The 26,903-nt window shown below is 49.2% G+C and overlaps 1 protein-coding gene and 1 non-coding gene across 2 annotated transcripts in view; one reads left to right on the forward strand and one right to left on the reverse strand.

Moving 5' to 3' along the window:
- LOC123481399 (hepatocyte growth factor receptor-like) overlaps positions 1–26,903 on the reverse strand; it is a 63,229-nt gene that overhangs the window by 27,426 nt on the left and 8,900 nt on the right. The window contains exons 2-4 of the mRNA XM_045205195.1: positions 25,140–25,229; positions 22,022–22,179; positions 14,000–14,150 (exon numbers count right to left, since the gene is read on the reverse strand). Coding sequence (XP_045061130.1) covers positions 14,000–14,150; positions 22,022–22,179; positions 25,140–25,229 — 399 coding nt within the window. The remainder of the gene's footprint in view (positions 1–13,999; positions 14,151–22,021; positions 22,180–25,139; positions 25,230–26,903) is intronic.
- On the forward strand, positions 2,853–3,039 carry LOC123481403. Its single transcript, XR_006657087.1, has one exon. It is a non-coding gene; the product is annotated as a U2 spliceosomal RNA (small nuclear RNA).

The raw sequence follows: 26,903 nt of genomic DNA on the forward strand, positions 1-26,903 counted from the left end.
AACCTAAATCAACAGGGCTTTGATTTTCAACAGGGCTTTGATTTTAAACCAAGACATTAAAGAAGTTAAGAAAGAGATGGCATTTTTAGCAGAACAGAAGAGCAAGGGGGCTATTTTAAGAAGCAAAGAAAGGGAATTAGAAGAGGGGGAAAAATGTACTAGGTACTTTTTTAAAAAGATAGTTAGCAAGGGTAGGGTTATGGTAGGGTTAAAAGATAAAGATGGGGTTTTTAAAAACAGACACAGAAGGAATTAAAAAGAGTAGTCGAGGGTTTTTATGGGGAATTGTTTGGTTTTAAAGATGTGTGTGAGGAAACAATGGAGGAGGTTTTAACATACATCGACAGGACATACCAAACACAGACGACCGAATAAAAGACCTGACAACGACCGAACTCGACGAAGGACTGAGACATTTTAAGAGGGGTAAATCACCGGGAGGACGGCCTCCCTTTTGGAGTTTTATCTGACCTTTTGGGATGTTTTAGCCGAACGAACGACGTTTTTACTGACTTTGAACACCTTGACAGACTACCTGACAGTTTTAGAACAGGGATAGTGACTCTTTTTACATAAGAAAAACGACAGGACTGACCTTAAAAACTGGAGACCGATCACCCTTTTAAACTTTGACTATAAACTTTTTACTAAGATTTTAACACTCAGAATGTCTTCTGTTTTAGGGAGGTGATCCACCCGGATCAGCCTGTGCCATTCCGGGAAGGAAGATCACGGACAGCCTAGTACTGATCAGAGATGCCATTGTTATGCGGAGAAGAAACAGCGGATAGTCCTAAATTTAGACTTTGAGAAAGCTTTTGATCGGGTCTGCACCAGTACCTCTTCAAGGTACTGCAAAAATGGGGTCCCTGAAAGGTTTCTAGCTTGGGTGGGATTGCTGTATGGGGACATCACCAGCAGAATTCTTGTAAATGGAGGCATTTGTCAAGAGCAGTGGAGTACACTGCGGCGTCCGTCAGGGATGTCCATTATCTCCCCTCCTGTTTGTGGCCTGCATAGAACCACTGGCACAGGTCTTGAGAAGGGACCAACGGATCAGTGGGGTGGGTATCCCCGGGAGTGGGGATGACCGCCAAGTGCGTTTTTACATGGACGACAGTTAACATTTTATGCACTGACCTTTTATCTGTCGACAGGACTCTGGACAGGACTGACTGGTACGGACGAGCCTCTGAGGTGAGACTGAACAGAGACAAGACGGAGGCCCAATTTTTTCGGACCGTGGGCAGACTCAGACTTGACAGGACTACCACTGACCAGTTAGGATGACGGACATTAGGGTTCTAGGGGTTAAATTTGACAGGGAGGGAGGTGGTAGTGGTAATTGGACTGGGATGTTAGGGACAGTTAGACAGAGACTAGGGTTTTGGGGACTGAGACAGCTGACTTTGGAGGGAAAGGTTTTAATCATCAAGGCGGTGATTTTACCTGTCCTTTTATTAATCAGTTCTGTTTTTATCCCCCCAAGATCAACTCTTTTAGCTCTGGACCGGATGCTCTTTTATTTTCTGTGGGGGAAGCAAGTGGGAGAGGCTGAGGAGGGAGGTGGTAAAGAGGCCCAGGTTCAAGGGGGGAAAGGCTTGCCTGACCTCTACTTGTTCCTGGGCAGCCGTTATACAGCGTTACATCTTACTCTTGCCACCTCCCCGGTCAACAACAAGACCCAGGCCCCTCGCACGGTTCTGGCTGGGGATCTTACCTCAGGTCTCTGAGGCTGATCCCAGTGACCTGCGAGCCCCAGTCTCTTTCCTGCTCCCCACACACTATACACAGCTCCAAAAAGTTTTTAAGACATTTTAAACTGGAAAAGAGCCTGTCACAGTTTTAACTAAACACCGATCTCTTTCTCTCTCTTGTGCAGGAACGGGAACCGGTGTGTCCAGTGCGCGGGCTTGCTATAGGCGAGCCTCAACGGTTTGGCGTAACGTGGACCATCCTGCTCTGCTGAATTGGTAACGTGACCTGTCCTGGATGGTCGCCCACGAGATCCCCCCGGTCAGGGCCGTATGCACTCCCGGGGCATGGCGAGGACATCCGCGTGCCCCCGACCAGGCTGCGGCCAAGAAGAGTCGGTGAGGCACTTGCTCTGGGAGTGAGAGCCGACGGGACCGGGGAAGGAAGCAGGCCCTGATCTCCCCACGCCTGCCAGCAGGGGAGGACCTAACGCCCCAGCTCGTGCTGCATGGGGTGGGCCGAAGGCCTATTACAACAAAGGCCTTTACACAACTCTGGCCCACCCTCACGTGTCTGGAAGGATGCACTGTGGTCCTCCCGCAACCTGCTGGTGGGGAAACAGGTAGAGACCACCCCCCAGGGGCAGTGGCTTTGGTAGCCACGGAAGCCTGGGGTGGTACGAACGACAGGGGGCCTCGACCCCAGGGGGCGAAGGGTCCCTACAACACCCTAAGGTCCCGGCGGCCACGGCCGCAGCTGCGGTGCCTAGGCGATGCGCCTAGGGAGGAGTCTCCTCTGGGCCCCGACGGACGGGTACGAAGTCGATTCAGGAAGAGCAGGAGGAGGCTTTTGATAAGGACTCACCCCGTTTTTGTACAAAGGACCGAAGACAGCTTTTAACAAAGTGACTTTTTGACAGGCTTTTTATGTCTTAAAAATGTTTTACTTTGTTAAATCATCTATACACATTTTTAAAATGGCTTTTACTAATCGGCTTTTACTAGAATGGGTACTTTTATGTAGGATTGTTTTATTGTTTTAAATAAACATGTACCTTTTAAAATGTAATTGTAAATGTAATGCTGGTTTTAATGCACTTTTATGCCGTTTTTATGTGTGTAAATGAATTTCGGCACCTCCTTCCAAAGCATTGCGGTATCGCTTTCGGCCTTTTGGCTAAGATCAAGTGTAGTATCTGTTCTTATCAGTTTAATATCTGATACGTCCCTATCTGGGGACCATATATTAAATTGATTTTTGGAATAGGGAGATGAATAGGGGCTTGCTCCGTCCACTCCACGATCGACCTGGTATTGCAGTACCTCCAGGAACGGTGAAACCTCTGTCGTTGTTAAAAAAAAAAAGTAGGACAATTCAATTGACTGGTTTAGTGTTCTTTTATTAGGTTCATAGATGAAATTACGTTGAGGTAGTTCATCTCAATGTCGAGTGATGACTTGCTAGTGGTGGTCAAGTCAGTCGCCTATTCTAATGACTAAAGTCATGTACTGGTAACGTTATTTGATGTATTTGCCTGAAGTCATTATTCATAGGCCTGCTATTTTCACAAAATTCAAATATATGCCATTGAAATGAAAGCATGGTTTGTTCATCTTCCTGTGTTACAAAGTAACTATGGCTATTTATCCCAATGATTCTATTTCTATGATTTCTCACTGCACTTTTTCGAGTGTCAAACTTCATATAGTGTACCAATACTTATTCCTTCGCTGGAGGCATATGTACATATCATATATACAATACAGTAACTGTCTTACAGCCTAGCCTCAATATGCCCGGTCTTGGAAACTAAGCAAGGTCATGCCTGGTTAGTCCTTGGATGGGAGACTGCCTGGGAAAACCAGGTGCTGTAAGCATTTTTGTCCAGCATGGTGTACTCTTGTACTATTTTAACCACGATGTCCGTACTTCCCACAGTTTTTAAAACTACCGAGCGACATGGTTCAATGTGCCAATAAAAATTGCACTATAACGGTGAAAAACATTGCCCACAAACTGTTAGGGCCTACATAAAGCTGTCCCAACAGCAGAGTCCCAACAGCAGAGCCCCAACACCTTACCACTGCTACACCTGGTTATCAGCGGAGCCTTGTCTGGCAGCGAAACAGTTCATTCAGCCTCATTTACTGCCTTAAAAAAAAACATAGCTGATATGGCTGACTTGCTTAAACAAATGTGGTTTCTACTGACAATTGAGATGTACAAACTATCGCATAAGGGGACGACGAGCGGATAAGAGGCAATCCGTAATTTTTATTAAGATATTAATGAGCGAGCTAGGACGGAGGTAGTCAATATAACTATGTGTTCAGCACTTTGAAATGTACAGCGACAGAATTCAGAACCTGGGCCGTTCTTACAGTGTTCTCCCTGTACACCAAGTCAGAACCGTAGGATAAATAAAGGGGACATATAAACAGACAATGAAAGCTCTTACAATATTCAATGACTACTTTTCTCTAAAACAGGCTATAGGCTACATGTGCACCACCAAGTCAGAACAGTAGCCTAAGTTATGAGGGGGGAAGGGACCAAATTATTAGGGTGAGACACATGGGCTACTAACAGCTTACAACACAACATACACTTAGTATTACTTTCTTAGCTACAGTATACATATCTCCCTGGCATATTACATCATTTATGCAGCAGCATACAATACATTTCTGGACTCACCTTGTTGTGCTGTGCTCACTTGAACAGGAAGGTGGCGCGGCGGTCCTTGTGGGCAAATTTAGTCATCAAACTTTGTCATCAAAGTCTGGCATTCTCTGGATTGATGGTGCTTTCAAGACAACTGGGAACTCAGGGGGAAAAAAACAAGGTCGAATCATGACGTCAGTGATCTTCAGGTCGGGGCTCTAGAAAGAGGCCCGAGTTCCCCGACATGGAATTCCGAGTTGGATCACCGTTCAAAACATATTTTCCCAGTCGGAGCTCGTTTTTTTCAGAGTTCCCAGTTGTCTTGAACTCACTGAAGTCTGAGATTTCCCACTTCCGAGTTTCCAGTTGTTTTGAATGTGGCAGAAGTCATGCTGGATTGACAGCATGGCCAATGTATTCCACATTTTCTGGCACATGGTGTTGCGTGTGAATATAATATTAACTTCTGCTTTTCTGATGTATCAAATACTTATTTCATGCAATAAAATGCAAATTCTTACTTAAAAATCATATAATGTGACTTTCTGGATTTTTGTTTTAGATTCCGTCTCTCACAGTTGAAGTGTACCTATGATAAAAATTACAGACCTCTACATGCTTTGTAAGTAGGAAAACCTGCAAAATCAGCAGTGTATCAAATACTTGTTTTTGAACAGCGCCGGAAGAAGATGGCTGCCGTTTTACAGCCCTCTAACCAATTGTACTATTATGTGTGTTTTTCCGCGTTATTTGTAATTTATTTTGTACATAATGTTTCTGCCATCGTCTCTTATAACCAAAGAGAGCTTCTGGATATCAGGACAGCGATTACTCACCTCGCATTGGACGAAGACTTTTTCTTCAACGAGGCGTTCGCGAAGGATATTCTACAGACACCCAACAAGGCCCAGATCCCCGTCATTCGCGTGAGGAAGAGACAGAGATATCGTGGACGCAGATCCGGGTGCCTTGTAAGGATCCGACGGCGATGCGAGTAAACTGCCTCTCCCATCAATCCTATTAGCCAACGTTCAATCTTTTGAGAATAAAATTGACGATTTAAGATTACGGTTATCCTACCAACGGGACATTAAAAACTGTAATATCTTATGTTTCACGGAGTCGTGGCTGAACGACAACAATGACAACATTCAGCTAGCAGGCTATACGCTACATCGGCAGGACAGAACGTCTGACTCTGGTAAGACAAGGGGCGGCGGTCTGTGTATATTTGTAAACAACAGCTGGTGCACAAAATCAAATACTAAGGAAGTCTCAAGGTTTTGTCGCCTGAGGTAGAGTATCTTATGATAAGCTGTAGACCACACTATTTACCAAGAGAGTTTTCATCTATATTTTTCATAGCTGTCTATTTACCACCACAAACCAATGCTGGCATTAAGATTGCACTGAATGAGTTGTACAAGGCCATTAATCAACAGGAAAACGCTCATCCAGATGCAGCGCTCCTAGTAGCCGGGACTTTAATGCAGGGAAACTTAAATCCGTTCTACCTAATTTCTACCAGCATGTTAAATGTGCAACCAGAGGGGAAAAACTCTAGACCACCTTTACTCCACACACAGAGACGCATACAAAGCTCTCCCTCGCCCTCCATTTGGCAAATCTGACCATAACTCTATCCTCCTGATTCCTGCTTATAAGCAAAAACTGAAGCAGGAAGCACCAGTGATTCGGTTAATAAAAAGTGGTCAGATGACGCAGATGCTAAGCTACAGGACTGTTTTGCTAGCACAGACTGGAACATGTTCCGGGATTCTTCAGACAGCATTGAGGAGTACACCACATCAGTCACTGGCTTCATCAATAAGTGCATCGATGATGTCGTCCCCACAGTGACCGTGACGTACATACCCCCAACCAGAAGCCATGGATTACAGGAAACATCCGCACTGAGCTAAAGGGTAGAGCTGCCGCTTTCAAGGAACGGGACTCTAACCCGGACGCTTATAAGAAATCCCGCTATGACCTCCGACCGAACCATCAAACAGGCAAAAGAGTCAATACAGGTCTAAGATTGAATCATACTACACTGGCTCTGACGCTCGTCGGATGTGGCAGGGCTTGAAAACTATTACAGACTACAAAGGGAAGCACAGCCGCGAGCTGCCCAGTGACACAAGCCTACCAGACGAGCTAAACCACTTCTATGCTCGCTTCGAGGCAAGCAACACTGAAGCATGCATGAGAGCACCAGCTGCTCCGGACGACTATGTGATCACGCTCTCCGTAGCCGATGTGAGTAAGACTTTTAAGCAGGTCAACATTCACAAGGCCGCAGGGCCAGACGGATTACCAGGACGTGTACTCCGAGCATGTGCTGACCAACTGGCAAGTGTCTTCACTGACATTTTCAACATGTCCCTGACTGAGTCTGTAATACCAACATGTTTCAAGCAGACCAACATAGTCCCCGTGCCCAAGAACTCTAAGATAACCTGCCTAAATGACTACCGACCCGTAGCACTGACGTCTGTAGCCATGAAGTGCTTTGAAAGACTGGTCATGGCTCACATCAACAGCATAATCCCAGAAACCCTAGACCCACTCCAATTTGCATACCGCCCCAACAGATCCACAGATGATGCAATCTCTATCGCACTCCACACTGCCCTTTCCCACCTGGACAAGAGGAACACCTACGTGAGAATGCTATTCATTGACTACAGCTCAGCATTCAACACCATAGTGCCCTCTAAGCTCATCACTAAGCTAAGGATCCTGGGACTAAACACCTCCCTCTGCAACTGGATCCTGGACTTCCTGACGGGCCGCCCCAGGTGGTAAGGGTAGGTAACAACACATCTGCCACACTGATCCTCAACACGGGGGGCCCCTCAGGGGTGCGTGCTCAGTCCCCCTCCTGTACTCTCTGTTCACCCATGACTGCATGGCCAGGCACCGACTCCAACACCATCATTAAGTTTGCCGACGACACAACAGTGGTAGGCCTGATCACCGACAACGATGAGACAGCCTATAGGGAGGAGGTCAGAGATCTGGCCGTGTGGTGCCAGGACAACAACCTCTCCTCAACGTGACCAAGACAAAGGAGATGATTGTGGACTACAGGAAAAAAAAGAGGACTGAGCACGCCCCATTCTCATCGACGGGGCTGTAGTGGAACAGGTTGAGAGCTTCAAGTTCCTTGGTGTCCACATCACCAACGAACTATCATGGTCCAAACACCAAGACAGTCGTGAAGAGGGCACGACAAAGCCTATTCCCCCTCAGGAGACTAAAAAGATTTGGCATGGGTCCTCAGATCCTCAAAAATTATACAGCTGCACCATCGAGAGCATCCTGACTGGTTGCATCACCGCCTGGTATGGCAACTGCTTGGCCTCTGACCGCAAGGCACTACAGAGGGTAGTGCGTACGGCCCAGTACATCACTGGGGCAAAGCTCCCTGCCATCCAGGACCTCTATACCAGGCGGTGTCAGAGGAAGGCCCTCAAAATTGTCAAAGACTCCAGCCACCCTAGTCATAGACTGTTCTCTCTGCTACCGCACGGCAAGCGGTACCGGAGTGCCAAGTCTAGGTCCAAAAGACTTCTCAACAGCTTCTACCCCCAAGCCATAAGACTCCTGAACAGCTAATCATGGCTACCCGGAATATTTGCACTGCCCCCCACCCCATCCTTTACGCTGCTGCTACTCTGTTAAGTATTTATGCATAGTCACTTTAACTCTACCCACATGTACATATTACCTCAACTACCTCAACTAGCCGGTGCCCCCCGCACATTGACTATGCAACGGTACCCCCCTGTATATATAGCCTCCCTACTGTCACTTTATTTTACTGTATATATAGCCTCCCTACTGTCACTTTATTTTACTTCTGCTCTTTTTTTCTCAACACTTTTTTGTTGTTGTTTTATTCTTACTTTTTTTGTTTAAAATAAATGCACTGTTGGTTAAGGGCTGTAAGTAAGCATTTCACTGTAATGTCTGCACCTGTTGTATTCGGCGCATGTGACCAATAAAATTTGATTTGATTTGATTTGATTTGTTCTCCCCACTGTATGTGTGTGTGTGTGTGTATGTATGTGTATATGTGTTATATATATATATATATATATATATATATATATATTGTGACGTCACGAGAGGCTACACAGCTTTCAGCGGGATTGCTCAAGTAGTGCAAGGAGACAAGGTTCAAACAAAACAAGGATTTTATTATAGGTCTTGGGAAATTAACGAAAATATAACAAAATTCTGTTCTCTTGGGCTCTTTAAGGGTTAACAGTTCAGGGATGTCTCTTCCACATCCAAAATCATAATTCTCACTCGCTCAGATAACTTTTCCCCAGCCTTACTGTAGTCCACGTTGCAGCTAGTGGCCAACCCAGCAAAAAGTCCTTCCAAATGTCTCTCACGATTTCCACAGGTGCATATATCCAAAGGTGAGTATTTCCCAAAGGTAAGTATCTCCAAATCCTTATATTCCTCATGGAAGTGGACGTGCAGCACTCTTGTCCTCCAGAGAGCCCAGGTTGGAGACTGTGTCTCTTCACCCCCCACACACTCCCTCAGTGTGTCTCTTCCCTTCCCCAAAACTTCAGCTCATCAGCTCCTCATTTGTTTCAGCTGCGTGGGAAGATTGGCCATAGAGGGGTGGAGTTCCCGACCATACCAGCAGATGGAGCCATAGCTGTCTGGGTTTGCAGCCACCTCAGGGGGATGTAACGTCCCTCCAGGACACAGCCTCTCGTGACATCACACATCCCCTCCTCGGGACCGACGTCCTCGCTGGGTAAAGGCAGCGAAGAAGGCATCACGCCGGGAGAGGGCGTCCGCATTGCCGTGGTGCTTGCCAGCCTGCTCTCTCTTCAACTCCTCCACCTCTAGGACCAGGGACTCAGCCTCCCTGTTGTCTCTCCTTGAGTTTCTTACTGAACGCATCAGCCTTGGTTTTAGCAGAGTTTAGCTTCTGTTGAGCAGCTTTCAGTTCCTTCTCTCTCTCTGCCTCCGCATTCTTCATCTTGTTCTCCAACACCTTGTACTTCTCCTCTGCCTTCTTCTGACCTCCTTACTACTGCGCAGGGTCTCCTCACACTCCTCGATGGTCCTGCGCAGCCTCTCCAGCTCCTCCTGTTGCTTATGGAAGGAGCTCTGTTGGAGTTTAGCCTGGAGGATATCTAACTCTTCTGTCTTCATGTCTAACTGTTGCTTTAACAAACGATACCTCTCAGCGGTCCCCTTCAGCCCAGACAGTTCTTTTGTCCAGATTCTGTAGCTCCGTCTCTGTGTCGGTCTGGGCACCTGCCATCCCTATCAGAGCCCGGGCGGGAGTGAGTAATTCGGGAGGATTGCACGGAGCCTTCCCAGGATGAGTCTTGCCTCTCCGTTTCCGAGGTACTCGGGTTATCCTCTCCTGAGACTCTCTCCAGAGTGGGTAAAAGGCTGGGCAGTCTGGCCCAATTAGGACAGGGACGGGGAGGGAATCAACCACCCCCGCCGTCTGTGTGTATGGTTCCCCGTGTGCTGGTCATTGTAAGTTCAGTAATGGGGTATTCTCTGGTGTCCCCATGGACACAGGAAACTGGGAGGACTTTCCCCGGGGTCAGACACGTTGGGCCCACCAAATCCTTACGCACCAGGGTGGCCCGGCTACCAGAATCCAGTAAGGCCTCCACATCATGGTGATTCACAGTTACCGGGCAGGTGGGGGGTCGATCTGGGCCGCCATCTACGACTCCCAAGAGCGAGGCAAAACGGTGTGTGGGTGCTGAGCTGGAGGACTCCGCAGTGGGCATAGGTTCATCGGCTGGTTTCCCACACTGCCAGGAGATATGTCCCATCTCCCCACACCGGTAACACTGTCGAGCTTCCCCTCCTGGTGTACTCTTCTTGGACCCGCCTGGTTTCTGGCTCCCCCTGGAGCCGGGATAAGTCCTGACGTGGCTGGGTTCGAGACCTTGGGGTCCTTTGGACGGGTTCTTCCCATTTGTGGTGGGGCCGCACTCCTGGGGTCTTTTCGGGAAGCATTCAGCATCTCCGCTGTGGCCTGGTACTTTTCCACAGCTTCCACGGTCAGATCAGCCGTGGTCAAGGCCTGTTGACTGATGAACCGTTTTGCCTCATAAGGCAGGGGCGCGTAGGTAACGATCCACCACAACGGCCTCCACCACCGCCGCTGCTGTATTCCTCTGCGGATCCAGCCATTTCCTTGCGATTCGGACAAGTTCATGCATCTGCGCCCGAGGAGGTTGGTCTGGTTGGAAGGTCCAGCCGTGAAAGCGCTGGGCCATACCAAACTTTGTGAGTCCATATCTGCTGAGGATCTCAGACTTCAGGGCATCATAGTCAGTAACCTGGTCAGGGCCCAGGTCCCGGACAGCATTCAGCGATTCCCCGGTTAGAAAGGGGGGCTAACAGACCAACCCACTGTTGCTTGGGCCAGGCTTCCCTAGTGGCCGTGGCCTCAAATGCATGCAGGTATGCCTCAATGTCATCGGTAGCTCCCATCTTAGATATAAAGTCACTTGCCTTTATTGGGCGGGTATTTTGGACAACCTCTGTCTCTGCAACTGCAATTCCTCTGCCTTCAGAAGGTTGGCTTTCCTTTGCTCCTCCAAGAGAGCCACGTTTGCTTGCATCTGGGCTTGCTGGCCAGCAACAAGGGCTTTCAATATGTCCTCCATTTCAGTCGGGCGGGGAGCCTACGGCCAACTTGGAAAACTGGGTGATCAAACCTTCGGTATCCTCCTCTGACATGCACTATTAACGCTTGAGCGTGCCCGTATTCTCCACCATCTGTGACGTCACGAGAGGCTACACAGCTTTCAGCGGGATTGCTCAAGTAGTGCAAGGAGACAAGGTTCAAACAAAACAAGGATTTTATTATAGGTCTTGGGAAATTAACGAAAATATAACAAAATTCTGTTCTCTTGGGCTCTTTAAGGGTTAACAGTTCAGGGATGTCTCTTCCACATCCAAAATCATAATTCTCACTCGCTCAGATAACTTTTCCCCAGCCTTACTGTAGTCCACGTTGCAGCTAGTGGCCAACCCAGCAAAAAGTCCTTCCAAATGTCTCTCACGTATTTCCACAGGTGCATATATCCAAAGGTGAGTATTTCCCAAAGGTAAGTATCTCCAAATCCTTATATTCCTCATGGAAGTGGACGTGCAGCACTCTTGTCCTCCAGAGAGCCCAGGTTGGAGACTGTGTCTCTTCACCCCCCACACACTCCCTCAGTGTGTCTCTTCCCTTCCCAAAACTTCAGCTCATCAGCTCCTCATTTGTTTCAGCTGCGTGGGAAGATTGGCCATAGAGGGGTGGAGTTCCCGACCATACCAGCAGATGGAGCCATAGCTGTCTGGGTTTGCAGCCACCTCAGGGGATGTAACGTCCCTCCAGGACACAGCCTCTCGTGACATCACAATATATGTATGTATGTATGTATGTATGTATGTATGTATGTATGTTTACTCAATCAGGGTCTCAACTTACTGTTGAGAGTTATAATAGTAGAATAGGTGAAATTTCGAAAATTTGGTTGTGCATCAGCTGTTTTTAGTGCCCCCAAAAGGCTCTGACTGCATGTATGTGGGTACGCAGACCCGTGAGCCACTGCTGCCCCTCGTGATGATTTCCGGTTTTTTTTGTGGCCCCCCATCAAAGTTACCCATCCCTGATATAGACCAACCAAACAAGCTTCTGCTACAAATGCAGGACAGTCATGTCTGTTTATCTTGATAACATAATGATAAGATGTACTGGAAGGGAAAGGGCTGTTTTCTTTACCTTCACAAAGTGCGATGCAATTTAAATTCCTGCTCTGAAGAAACCTGGACGGGCCCAGTTGTTCCTGAAACAACAAAATAGTTACTATAAAAAACACATTGAATAACTTGGAACACATTCAATAACTTGGAACACATTCAATAACTTGGAACACATTCAATAACTTGGAACACATTCAATAACTTGGAACACATTCAATAACTTGGAACACATTCAATAACTTGGAACACATTCAATTCTTTACTGAGATGTGCCTGTATGTAATTATGTTGCAGTAGTGTGTTTTGTTGTACAGTATGTAAATGTCTTCAGGTGTAAAAAGTACCTGTTGCATGGTATTGATGCGGTTGACCAACTCCTGTCATGTGGTGCTGTCCTTTACCCACAGTCAGGACTCAGGTAGATACCCTTCCCATACGCAGCACCATGTAGATGACATATGAGATGCTACAGACAGGACTCAGGTAGATACCCTTCCCATACGCAGCACCATGTAGATGACATATGAGATGCTACAGTCAGGACTCAGGTAGATACCCTTCCCATATGCAGCACCATGTAGATGACATATGAGATGCTACAGACAGGACTCAGGTAGATACCCTTCCCATATGCAGCACCATGTAGATGACATATGAGATGCTACAGACAGGACTCAGGTAGATACCCTTCCCATACGCAGCACCATGTAGATGACATATGAGATGCTACAGACAGGACTCAGGTAGATACCCTTCCCATATGCAGCACCATGTAGATGACATATGAGATGCTACAGACAGGACTCAGGTAGATACCCTTCCCATACGCAGCACCATGTAGATGACATATGAGATGCTACAGACAGGACTCAGGTAGATACCCTTCCCATATGCAGCACCATGTAGATGACATTTGAGATGCTACAGACAGGACTCAGGTAGATACCCTTCCCATACGCAGCACCATGTAGCTGGTAGATGTGTGGGGCTTCCAGTAGGTACTGTAGGTAGTTGAGGATAGGTGAGGATAGGTCCTGGCCATACTCGGTAGGTAGCTGAGGATAGGTGAGGATAGGTCCTGGCCATACTAGGTAGGTAGCTGAGGATAGGTGAGGATAGGTCCTGGCCATACTCGGTAGGTAGCTGAGGATAGGTGAGGATAGGTCCTGGCCATACTCGGTAGGTAGCTGAGGATAGGTGAGGATAGGTCCTGGCCATACTAGGTAGGTAGCTGAGGATAGGTGAGGATAGGTCCTGGCCATACTCGGTAGGTAGCTGAGGATAGGTGAGGATAGGTCCTGGCCATACTCGGTAGGTAGCTGAGGATAGGTGAGGAAAGGTCCTGGCCATACTAGGTAGGTAGCTGAGGATAGGTGAGGAAAGGTCCTGGCCATACTCGGTAGGTAGCTGAGGATAGGTGAGGAAAGGTCCTGGCCATACTAGGTAGGTAGCTGAGGATAGGTGAGGATAGGTCCTGGCCATACTCGGTAGGTAGCTGAGGATAGGTGAGGATAGGTCCTGGCCATACTAGGTAGGTAGCTGAGGATAGGTGAGGATAGGTCCTGGCCATACTCGGTAGGTAGCTGAGGATAGGTGAGGATAGGTCCTGGCCATACTCGGTAGGTAGCTGAGGATAGGTGAGGATAGGTCCTGGCCATACTCGGTAGGTAGCTGAGGATAGGTGAGGATAGGTCCTGGCCATACTGGTAGGTAGCTGAGGATAGGTGAGGATAGGTCCTGGCCATACTCGGTAGGTAGCTGAGGGTAGGTGAGGATAGGTCCTGGCCATACTCGGTAGGTAGCTGAGGGTAGGTGAGGATAGGTCCTGGCCATACTAGGTAGGTAGCTGAGGATAGGTGAGGATAGGTCCTGGCCATACCTTGCCATTAGGTATATAAGTGAAGAGTTCTCCTCTGGGGTTCTTGATGGTGTAAGTCATTGTCCGGTTCATGAGGCGATTCACTTTCAGCTCCGGTCCAATCAGCTTCACCTTCAGAACCTGCTCCTGGCCATTGTTGACACCACTGAGCCTGGGTCACACAGGGAAAGGAGGGATCGGAGATTGTGATGCCACTGAGAATGAAAGATCCATGAAACTATGCAGAAACAACCCCCAGACCCTCCACTAACCGCCCCTGTATATCTGAGAGGATTGGATAGGTTTATGAAATATAGTCATTCCTTCACCTGTGGCCTAATAAGTTGGGTGGAATTGATGTCATATTACTTCAGACTTATTCAGAATACACCACTAAGCTAAAGATACAGAAGTGGACTGAGACTGAGTGCGCTTGGATATGGGTGAGAGGATGCCAAGTCCAGCCCTGAACCTCTTGATGGTTCCTCCAGGTTTTTGAATCAGCTGTGGTCTGGTCTGCTGTTGGGCCGTGAGGGTTTCATTACTCAGGTACTTCCACTACTGGGACACAAAGCTAGAGAGGACCCTGGGAGAGAGAAGTCATCACTCACCTCCATTGGGACCCTGGGAGAGAGAAGTCATCACTCACCTCCATTAGGACCCTGGGAGAGAGAAGTCATCACTCACCTCCATTAGGACCCTGGGAGAGAGAGGTCATCACTCACCTCCATTAGGACCCTGGGAGAGAGAGGTCATCACTCACCTCCATTGGGACCCTGGGAGAGAGAGGTCATCACTCACCTCCATTGGGACCCTGGGAGAGAGAGGTCATCACTCACCTCCATTGGGACCCTGGGAGAGAGAGGTCATCACTCACCTCCATTAGGACCCCTGGGAGAGAGAGGTCATCACTCACCTCCATTGGGACCCTGGGAGAGAGAGGTCATCACTCACCTCCATTGGGACCCTGGGAGAGAGAGGTCATCACTCACCTCCATTGGGACCCTGGGAGAGAGAGGTCATCACTCACCTCCATTGGGACCCTGGGAGAGAGAGGTCATCACTCACCTCCATTAGGACCCTGGGAGATAGAGGTCATCACTCACCTCCATTAGGACCCTGGGAGAGAGAGGTCATCACTCACCTCCATTGGGACCCTGGGAGAGAGAGGTCATCACTCACCTCCATTGGGACCCTGGGAGAGAGAGGTCATCACTCACCTCCATTAGGACCCTGGGAGATAGAGGTCATCACTCACCTCCATTAGGACCCTGGGAGAGAGAGGTCATCACTCACCTCCATTGGGACCCTGGGAGAGAGAGGTCATCACTCACCTCCATTGGGACCCTGGGAGAGAGAGGTCATCACTCACCTCCATTAGGACCCTGGGAGAGAGAGGTCATCACTCACCTCCATTAGGACCCTGGGAGAGAGAGGTCATCACTCACCTCCATTAGGACCCTGGGAGAGAGAAGTCATCACTCACCTCCATTGGGACCCTGGGAGAGAGAGGTCATCACTCACCTCCATTGGGACCCTGGGAGAGAGAGGTCATCACTCACCTCCATTGGGACCCTGGGAGAGAGAGGTCATCACTCACCTCCATTGGGACCCTGGGAGAGAGAGGTCATCACTCACCTCCATTGGGACCCTGGGAGAGAGAGGTCATCACTCACCTCCATTAGGACCCTGGGAGAGAGAGGTCATCACTCACCTCCATTGGGACCCTGGGAGAGAGAGGTCATCACTCACCTCCATTGGGACCCTGGGAGAGAGAGGTCATCACTCACCTCCATTGGGACCCTGGGAGAGAGAGGTCATCACTCACCTCCATTGGGACCCTGGGAGAGAGAGGTCATCACTCACCTCCATTAGGACCCTGGGAGAGAGAGGTCATCACTCACCTCCATTGGGACCCTGGGAGAGAGAGGTCATCACTCACCTCCATTAGGACCCTGGGAGATAAAGGTCATCACTCACCTCCATTAGGACCCTGGGAGAGAGAGGTCATCACTCACCTCCATTGGGACCCTGGGAGAGAGAGGTCATCACTCACCTCCATTGGGACCCTGGGAGAGAGAGGTCATCACTCACCTCCATTAGGACCCTGGGAGAGAGAGGTCATCACTCACCTCCATTAGGACCCTGGGAGAGAGAGGTCATCACTCACCTCCATTAGGACCCTGGGAGAGAGAAGTCATCACTCACCTCCATTGGGACCCTGGGAGAGAGAGGTCATCACTCACCTCCATTGGGACCCTGGGAGAGAGAGGTCATCACTCACCTCCATTGGGACCCTGGGAGAGAGAGGTCATCACTCACCTCCATTGGGACCCTGGGAGAGAGAGGTCATCACTCACCTCCATTAGGACCCTGGGAGAGAGAGGTCATCACTCACCTCCATTGGGACCCTGGGAGAGAGAGGTCATCACTCACCTCCATTGGGACCATGGGAGAGAGAGGTCATCACTAACCTCCATTGGGACCCTGGGAGAGAGAGGTCATCACTCACCTCCATTGGGACCCTGGGAGAGAGAGGTCATCACTCACCTCCATTAGGACCCTGGGAGAGAGAGGTCATCACTCACCTCCATTAGGACCCTGGGAGAGAGAGGTCATCACTCACCTCCAGTAGGACCCTGGGAGATAGAGGTCATCACTCACCTCCATTAGGACCCTGGGAGAGAGAGGTCATCACTCACCTCCATTGGGACCCTGGGAGATAGAGGTCATCACTCACCTCCATTGGGACCCTGGGAGAGAGAGGTCATCACTCACCTCCATTGGGACCCTGGGAGAGAGAGGTCATCACTCACCTCCATTAGGACCCTGGGAGAGAGAGGTCATCACTCACCTCCATTAGGACCCTGGGAGAGAGAGGTCATCACTCACCTCCATTGGGACCCTGGGAGAGAGAGGTCATCACTCACCTCCATTGGGACCCTGGGAGAGAGAGGTCATCACTCACCTCCATTGGGACCCTGGGAGAGAAAGGTCATCACTCACCTCCATTGGGACCCTGGGAGAGAGAGGTCATCACTCACCTCCATTAGGACCCTGGGAGAGAGAGGTCATCACTCACCTCCATTGGGACCCTGGGAGAGAGAGGTCATCACTCACCTCCATTGGGACCCTGGGAGAGAGAGGTCATCACTCACCTCCATTGGGACCCTGGGAGAGAGAGGTCATCAATCACCTCCATTGGGACCCTGGGAGAGAGAGGTCATCACTCACCTCCATTAGGACCCTGGGAGAGAGAGGTCATCACTCACCTCCATTGGGACCCTGGGAGAGAGAGGTCATCACTCACCTCCATTGGGACCCTGGGAGAGAGAGGTCATCACTCACCTCCATTAGGACCCTGGGAGAGAGAGGTCATCACTCACCTCCATTGGGACCCTGGGAGAGAGAGGTCATCACTCACCTCCATTGGGACCATGGGAGAGAGAGGTCATCACTAACCTCCATTGGGACCCTGGGAGAGAGAGGTCATCACTCACCTCCATTGGGACCCTGGGAGAGAGAGGTCATCACTCACCTCCATTGGGACCCTGGGAGAGAGAGGTCATCACTCACCTCCATTAGGACCCTGGGAGAGAGAGGTCATCACTCACCTCCATTAGGACCCTGGGAGAGAGAGGTCATCACTCACCTCCATTAGGACCCTGGGAGAGAGAAGTCATCACTCACCTCCATTGGGACCCTGGGAGAGAGAGGTCATCACTCACCTCCATTGGGACCCTGGGAGAGAGAGGTCATCACTCACCTCCATTGGGACCCTGGGAGAGAGAGGTCATCACTCACCTCCATTGGGACCCTGGGAGAGAGAGGTCATCACTCACCTCCATTGGGACCCTGGGAGAGAGAGGTCATCACTCACCTCCATTAGGACCCTGGGAGAGAGAGGTCATCACTCACCTCCATTGGGACCCTGGGAGAGAGAGGTCATCACTCACCTCCATTGGGACCCTGGGAGAGAGAGGTCATCACTCACCTCCATTGGGACCCTGGGAGAGAGAGGTCATCACTCACCTCCATTGGGACCCTGGGAGAGAGAGGTCATCACTCACCTCCATTAGGACCCTGGGAGAGAGGTCATCACTCACCTCCATTGGGACCCTGGGAGAGAGAGGTCATCACTCACCTCCATTAGGACCCTGGGAGATAGAGGTCATCACTCACCTCCATTAGGACCCTGGGAGAGAGAGGTCATCACTCACCTCCATTGGGACCCTGGGAGAGAGAGGTCATCACTCACCTCCATTGGGACCCTGGGAGAGAGAGGTCATCACTCACCTCCATTAGGACCCTGGGAGAGAGAGGTCATCACTCACCTCCATTAGGACCCTGGGAGAGAGAGAGGTCATCACTCACCTCCATTAGGACCCTGGGAGAGAGAAGTCATCACTCACCTCCATTGGAACCCTGGGAGAGAGAGGTCATCACTCACCTCCATTGGGACCCTGGGAGAGAGAGGTCATCACTCACCTCCATTGGGACCCTGGGAGAGAGAGGTCATCACTCACCTCCATTGGGACCCTGGGAGAGAGAGGTCATCACTCACCTCCATTAGGACCCTGGGAGAGAGAGGTCATCACTCACCTCCATTGGGACCCTGGGAGAGAGAGGTCATCACTCACCTCCATTGGGACCATGGGAGAGAGAGGTCATCACTAACCTCCATTGGGACCCTGGGAGAGAGAGGTCATCACTCACCTCCATTGGGACCCTGGGAGAGAGAGGTCATCACTCACCTCCATTAGGACCCTGGGAGAGAGAGGTCATCACTCACCTCCATTAGGACCCTGGGAGAGAGAGGTCATCACTCACCTCCAGTAGGACCCTGGGAGATAGAGGTCATCACTCACCTCCATTAGGACCCTGGGAGAGAGAGGTCATCACTCACCTCCATTGGGACCCTGGGAGATAGAGGTCATCACTCACCTCCATTGGGACCCTGGGAGAGAGAGGTCATCACTCACCTCCATTGGGACCCTGGGAGAGAGAGGTCATCACTCACCTCCATTAGGACCCTGGGAGAGAGAGCTCATCACTCACCTCCATTAGGACCCTGGGAGAGAGAGGTCATCACTCACCTCCATTGGGACCCTGGGAGAGAGAGGTCATCACTCACCTCCATTGGGACCCTGGGAGAGAGAGGTCATCACTCACCTCCATTGGGACCCTGGGAGAGAAAGGTCATCACTCACCTCCATTGGGACCCTGGGAGAGAGAGGTCATCACTCACCTCCATTAGGACCCTGGGAGAGAGAGGTCATCACTCACCTCCATTGGGACCCTGGGAGAGAGAGGTCATCACTCACCTCCATTGGGACCCTGGGAGAGAGAGGTCATCACTCACCTCCATTGGGACCCTGGGAGAGAGAGGTCATCAATCACCTCCATTGGGACCCTGGGAGAGAGAGGTCATCACTCACCTCCATTAGGACCCTGGGAGAGAGAGGTCATCACTCACCTCCATTGGGACCCTGGGAGAGAGAGGTCATCACTCACCTCCATTGGGACCCTGGGAGAGAGAGGTCATCACTCACCTCCATTGGGACCCTGGGAGAGAGAGGTCATCACTCACCTCCATTAGGACCCTGGGAGAGAGAGGTCATCACTCACCTCCATTAGGACCCTGGGAGAGAGAGGTCATCACTCACCTCCATTAGGACCCTGGGAGATAGAGGTCATCACTCACCTCCATTAGGACCCTGGGAGAGAGAGGTCATCACTCACCTCCATTGGGACCCTGGGAGATAGAGGTCATCACTCACCTCCATTGGGACCCTGGGAGAGAGAGCGTCACTCACCTCCATTGGGACCCTGGGAGAGAGAGGTCATCACTCACCTCCATTGGGACCCTGGGAGAGAGAGGTCATCACTCACCTCCATTTGGACCCTGGGAGAGAGAGGTCATCACTCACCTCCATTGGGACCCTGGGAGAGAGAGGTCATCACTCACCTCCATTAGGACCCTGGGAGAGAGAGGTCATCACTCACCTCCATTAGGACCCTGGGAGAGAGAGGTCATCACTCACCTCCATTAGGACCCTGGGAGAGAGAAGTCATCACTCACCTCCATTGGGACCCTGGGAGAGAGAGGTCATCACTCACCTCCATTGGGACCCTGGGAGAGAGAGGTCATCACTCACCTCCATTGGGACCCTGGGAGAGAGAGGTCATCACTCACCTCCATTGGGACCCTGGGAGAGAGAGGTCATCACTCACCTCCATTGGGACCCTGGGAGAGAGAGGTCATCACTCACCTCCATTGGGACCCTGGGAGAGAGAGGTCATCACTCACCTCCATTGGGACCCTGGGAGAGAGAGGTCATCACTCACCTCCATTGGGACCCTGGGAGAGAGAGGTCATCACTCACCTCCATTAGGACCCTGGGAGAGAGAGGTCATCACTCACCTCCATTAGGACCCTGGGAGAGAGAGGTCATCACTCACCTCCATTAGGACCCTGGGAGATAGAGGTCATCACTCACCTCCATTAGGACCCTGGGAGATAGAGGTCATCACTCACCTCCATTAGGACCCTGGGAGAGAGAGGTCATCACTCACCTCCATTGGGACCCTGGGAGATAGAGGTCATCACTCACCTCCATTGGGACCCTGGGAGAGAGAGGTCATCACTCACCTCCATTGGGACCTTGGGAGAGAGAGGTCATCACTCACCTCCATTGGGACCCTGGGAGAGAGAGGTCATCACTCACCTCCATTGGGACCCTGGGAGAGAGAGGTCATCACTCACCTCCATTGGGACCCTGGGAGAGAGAGGTCATCACTCACCTCCATTAGGACCCTGGGAGAGAGAGGTCATCACTCACCTCCATTAGGACCCTGGGAGAGAGAGGTCATCACTCACCTCCATTAGGACCCTGGGAGAGAGAAGTCATCACTCACCTCCATTGGGACCCTGGGAGAGAGAGGTCATCACTCACCTCCATTGGGACCCTGGGAGAGAGAGGTCATCACTCACCTCCATTGGGACCCTGGGAGAGAGAGGTCATCACTCACCTCCATTGGGACCCTGGGAGAGAGAGGTCATCACTCACCTCCATTAGGACCCTGGGAGAGAGAGGTCATCACTCACCTCCATTGGGACCCTGGGAGAGAGAGGTCATCACTCACCTCCATTGGGACCCTGGGAGAGAGAGGTCATCACTCACCTCCATTGGGACCCTGGGAGAGAGAGGTCATCACTCACCTCCATTGGGACCCTGGGAGAGAGAGGTCATCACTCACCTCCATTAGAACCCTGGGAGAGAGAGGTCATCACTCACCTCCATTGGGACCCTGGGAGAGAGAGGTCATCACTCACCTCCATTGGGACCCTGGGAGAGAGAGGTCATCACTCACCTCCATTGGGACCCTGGGAGAGAGAGGTCATCACTCACCTCCATTGGGACCCTGGGAGAGAGAGGTCATCACTCACCTCCATTGGGACCCTGGGAGAGAGAGGTCATCACTCACCTCCATTGGGACCCTGGGAGAGAGAGGTCATCACTCACCTCCATTGGGACCCTGGGAGAGAGAGGTCATCACTCACCTCCATTAGGACCCTGGGAGAGAGAGGTCATCACTCACCTCCATTAGGACCCTGGGAGAGAGAGGTCATCACTCACCTCCATTAGGACCCTGGGAGAGAGAGGTCATCACTCACCTCCATTAGGACCCTGGGAGAGAGAGGTCATCACTCACCTCCATTGCATTGCTTTTTGTTCTGTCCACTCCATTGCCGCCATTGATTTCTCTTTTCACATAGTTCTAATAGTTCTAATAGTAAAACCTATTGTAGCGGAGGTGATTTGGAATCACAGTCTGGTGATGAGGGGGTAGCCCTGCCTAAATGTTCCCTTGGGCCATGACAATGGTCCTTCCAGGCAGATATAATAGTATGTATAATAGTGTAGTTATAATGCTTTCCAGTGAACGCTTTGAGTAGAGAATGCAGCTTCTACTGTGTACTAAACTAGTATACAATATAACTCTAGGTCTATAGTGAGAGTGGAGTCTTAGCATGCTCACTTCTGCAGCTGTAGTCCCAGGCTGAACCCTTCTCTGCTAGAAGGATAGAACACCTCCACAGAGGGTGCTGGCCCATTCAGGTATTGGGACAGAGAGAAGCGCAGCCGGACGACAACAGGCTCTGTTGGGATGATCTTCCAGGTCCTGGCCAGTTCATCCTGGAGACAAGACAACAAACGGTGTCAGAAACATGGGAAGATCCTCAGGGGCATAATATACAACTTCAAATATATATTTGTATGTAATACATATGAGCACGGTGGATAGTATACTCCGAGTCGATATTCACATAATAATAAGAATTCCCCTCGACCTCGCCCACAAATTGGGGAAAATAAACATTCTTTCCCATTGACCCCCAGAGCCAACTTCATAGTCGATTTTTAGTTATACAGAAATAACAAAACATGCCGAAAAGCTGCTGTGTTGTTCAATGTACACGTAATCAGGTCAAAACTCAAGACCTACGGTTCGCAAATGCTCCCAATTAGGGAAATAGAGCCTGCGAGAAGAGCCCTGTGGCTTCAGGCTATTTGGCGTGGGAGAGTAGGAAATTGTGCAGACCCGGTATCCAAGTAGGCTACACGAAGCTATGTGTGTGGAAAACATTTCATCACAGGAAAGACATTTAACTTGTTTATTATAGTCAGTTTGTAACTTAATTCACTACTTGTAGCTGTATAGTTCATTTGTTTGTGTTGTTGGTCTTGGCTAACTTAATGTTCCGGTCGGTAGCTAGCTAGCACTCAGGCTAACTTAATGTTCCGGTCGGTAGCTAGCTAGCACTCAGGCTAACTTAATGTTCCGGTCGGTAGCTAGCTAGCACTCAGGCTAACTTAATGTTCCGGTCGGTAGCTAGCTAGCACTCAGGCTAACTTAATGTTCCGGTTGGTAGCTAGCTAGCGCCAGTGGCGGCTCCTGAAAAAATTCTCAGGGGGGGCAATTTTTCTGATGATTTAGGTGACCTACACACATTTTAAAAAAGATATGTCCAGCAACAACATGAAGACAGGGGCAGCATATAAGTCAATACCAGAAGCATTTATTGACTGATCTCAAAAGTGTTGGCTTACCAGGGTTGGTGGAGCCCTCAGTTTCATCTTTGCCTCGCAGTTAACTCAAACACTCCGCAAAACTTCACACACTGGATTAGCCGGCTGAGGATGTGGCGGTTCTTGCTAATGTCGTAGTAAATATATTTGTTATAGTGAATATAGAATATGATATGTTGAGTAAAATGTTGTGCTAAGATCTATTTAGGTCAGGAGCTGGTTATAAGTTCTGTTCCTATCCAATAACAATGGACAAAAGGGTCCTATCTTGTCAGCCTTGTCAGTTTCAGTTCTCCAGTAAACTTGTGATTATCAATACTAACCTCATCGTTGTGGCGGCGGACAGCTAGCCTGTATCCCTCGTCCAGTTGAGTGGGAATGTTCACTCTCCCCAAAGCAGACAATCTCAAACAGCTATCCATGTGGGTCTTTGACAGCTCATGTTTCTTAATCTTTCCTGAAAGATGGTGCATGTCCGTTACACACCAGTCGCTGTCCAAGCGGTGCTGTCTGCCGTGCCGCCTTCAGGGTGAAAGAGTAAGCAGGGGGTAGCAGAAGACTGCATTAGCTACATCGCAGCCTGCTAGCCAGGTTTTTCGTTCGTACCAATTTTTGGAAAATCCTCGGGTGTAGGACTTCCCCCTTTAGTAGAAACCTGTTGAATTATTAAATTTGGTCTGGGAGGTCCTAATTGTTTCGTTGCCAATTTATCTTCATTTGTTCACGACAAAAGGAACTTCTTTCAAAGACACAATCGAGTTGCACTGAAGCCTAGCCATTTTGATAGAAGTAGTGAATTGATTGACGCTGCTACCCGCTCTTTTCTTAGTTACGTTCATGGTTATATGTTACGTATGACGAAAGCGCGTAAGTGCAAGCCCTCAGAAACCCATAGAGATTGTATTGAAAGCTCTGATATTTGAAAAAAATAGATTTTACATGGGAGTCTATGACAGACTTCTGGGCGATTTTCAACCTGACTGAAATCGCCCCAAAAGGGGGGCCATTTGAAGCACGACTTTAGCCTGATTGGACATTTAGTGGCACTGTGGCAGATCAGACGTCTAGATTACAACACTGATAACTACTGTTGCCGTGATATAATTGATTAGAAAAAAAATCCCTTCCTTTTCCCGTTTGGCAGTGCGTCGCCCATATCGCCCTATTGAACACACCGCCCCTGGCTAGCGCTCTCTCACGTGGCTGCTAGCACCGTCATGAAAAGGGGCCTGAGGGAAGCTCTACAATTGTCACGCCCTGGCTCTGGGACTCCGTTATGTTGAGCCAGGGTGTGTTGTTTCTATGTGTTTTGGGTTCTAGGCTGATTATCTAGCTCATGTGTTTCTGTGTTGGCCGGGGTGGTTCTCAATCAGAGGCAACGAGTATCAGCTGTTGCTTGTTGTCTCTGATTGGGACCCATACTTAGGCAGCCTGTTTTCCACAGTGTTTGGTGGGATCTTGTTCCGTGTATGGTTTGTGTCTGTTACCTAGGACTTCACGTATCGTTTTGTTGTTTGGTTGTTTCGTGTGGTGAATCAAAATAAAGTATGTTCACTCATCACGCTGCGCATTGGTCCACTTCTATCGACGATCGTGACAACAATATTACGTTTTTCTAAGTAGTGAGAACGCTCGGGAGCAGGCAATGTTGAAAAGCAATCTTTAGACATGTTGTACTTTTCTTAAATGTAGTTTTATAATTGACTAAAACAAGCAGACAACAAGAAAATAGTGTTTGAAAAAGGTCAAGTTTTTCCTGAGCCAATGGGATAACCTAGGTGACCATGGGTTGTTTTCCCCTAAGGCAGGCGGGGCTGCAACGTTCTATTTAATAAAGACTGGGACTACAGTCAACTTACATCCAAAAAGATGACATTGATTAGCATGACAATGGACCCAAGAGGAGGAAGAAGAGAGAGAGGAAGTCAGGAGTCATTTATTGATAACAAGCATTTCATTGAGAGCAGATGTCTTCCCATTTTACCCTGTTAACTAAAACCACATTCTACTATCTATGTCAGTAAGTTCAGCAAGGCTAGTCTTCTATGTTACTGGTTGTAGCTGACAGAGACAGCTGTGTCAGCGTAGATGGCCTTCACTGAATCTATATCCGTGTCCAGCTGAGGACGTCTGTAGAGGTCAATGGCACAGCCCTCCTACAGAGAGCGACAACAACACATTTACCTTAGAGACAAACCCAGTTAGTTAACTACCTTAAACCCAGGATTAAACAGTACTAGACACAATACCTTCAAGAATAACAGAGAGAGAGAGACAACACAACCAGTTCACCACCACAACACTGTCACACAACCACACACAATATATTTACCTCAGGAACAAAACCAGTTAGCCATCACAGGAAGTTAAATAGAAGATTATACTGGACACAATACCTTCAAGAATAACAGGGAGTACAACCAGGGAGTACAACCAGGGAGTACAAACAGGGAGTACAAAAAGGGAGTACAAACAGGGAATACAAACAGGGAGTACAAACAGGGAATACAAACAGGGAGTACAAACAGGGAGTACAAACAGGGAGTACCAATAACAGGGAGTACAAACAGGGAATACAAACAGGGAGTACAAACAGGGAATACAAACAGGGAGTACAAACAGGGAATACAAACAGGGAGTACAAACAGGGAATACAAACAGGGAGTACAAACAGGGAATACAAACAGGGAGTACAAACAGGGAGTACAAACAGGGAGTACAAACAGGGAGTACCAATAACAGGGAGTACAAACAGGGAGTACAACAGGGAGTACAAACAGGGAGTACCACCGGGAGTACAAATAACAGGGAGTACAAACAGGGAGTACAAACAGGGAGTACAAATAACAGGGAGTACAAATAACAGGGAGTACACAAAATGGCACTAATGCGTTACAGATCATTGGAAGTTATGATTAGATGTTTCATGGTGTCAGTCAACCACTAGTGTATTGGATGCTTTTTGAGTGCTCTATTATGTGGAGTTTGGCCTCCTAACAAACCTACAAACCAACTAAGCAGGCTACTTGTGTTTCCTTTACTAGCACTGATTCTACACATATTTGGAAGAAGATTTTGTTTGTAAGGATTATGATATGTGATTATTTTAGCTACTTTAGCTGAATGCATTAATCGTGAGTGAGTCTGCCAAGTGGCTAAAATGTGAATGTTGAGTGTTAAGAGACTATTTCAGTGCTCCACTTTGTGGTGTGAGGAGTGTTAAGAGACTATTTCAGTGCTCCACTTTGTGGTGTGAGGAGTGTTAAGAGACTATTTCAGTGCTCCACTTTGTGGTGTGAGGAGTGTTAAGAGACTATTTCAGTGCTCCACTTTGTGGTGTGAGGAGTGTTAAGAGGCTCTTTCAGTGCTCCACTTTGTGGTGTGAGGAGTGTTAAGAGACTATTTCAGTGCTCCACCTTGTGGTGTGAGGAGTGTTAAGAGACTATTTCAGTGCTCCACTTTGTGGTGTGAGGAGTGTTAAGAGACTATTTCAGTGCTCCACTTTGTGGTGTGAGGAGTGTTAAGAGACTATTTCAGTGCTCCACTTTGTGGTGTGAGGAGTGTGATAGAACCATTCCTAATACCCACACAGTGTGAGCCACAACCCATAGATAGAACCATTCCTAATACCCACACAGTGTGAGCCACAACCCATAGATAGAACCATTCCTAATACCCACACAGTGTGAGCCACAACCCATAGATAGAACCATTCTTAATACCCACACAGTGTGAGCCACAACCCATAGATAGAACCATTCCTAATACCCATACAGTGTGAGCCACAACCCATAGATAGAACCATTCCTAATACCCACACAGTGTGAGCC

Source organism: Coregonus clupeaformis, chromosome 19, assembly GCF_020615455.1.
Source record: "Coregonus clupeaformis isolate EN_2021a chromosome 19, ASM2061545v1, whole genome shotgun sequence".
Classification (NCBI taxonomy): Eukaryota; Metazoa; Chordata; class Actinopteri; order Salmoniformes; family Salmonidae; genus Coregonus; species Coregonus clupeaformis.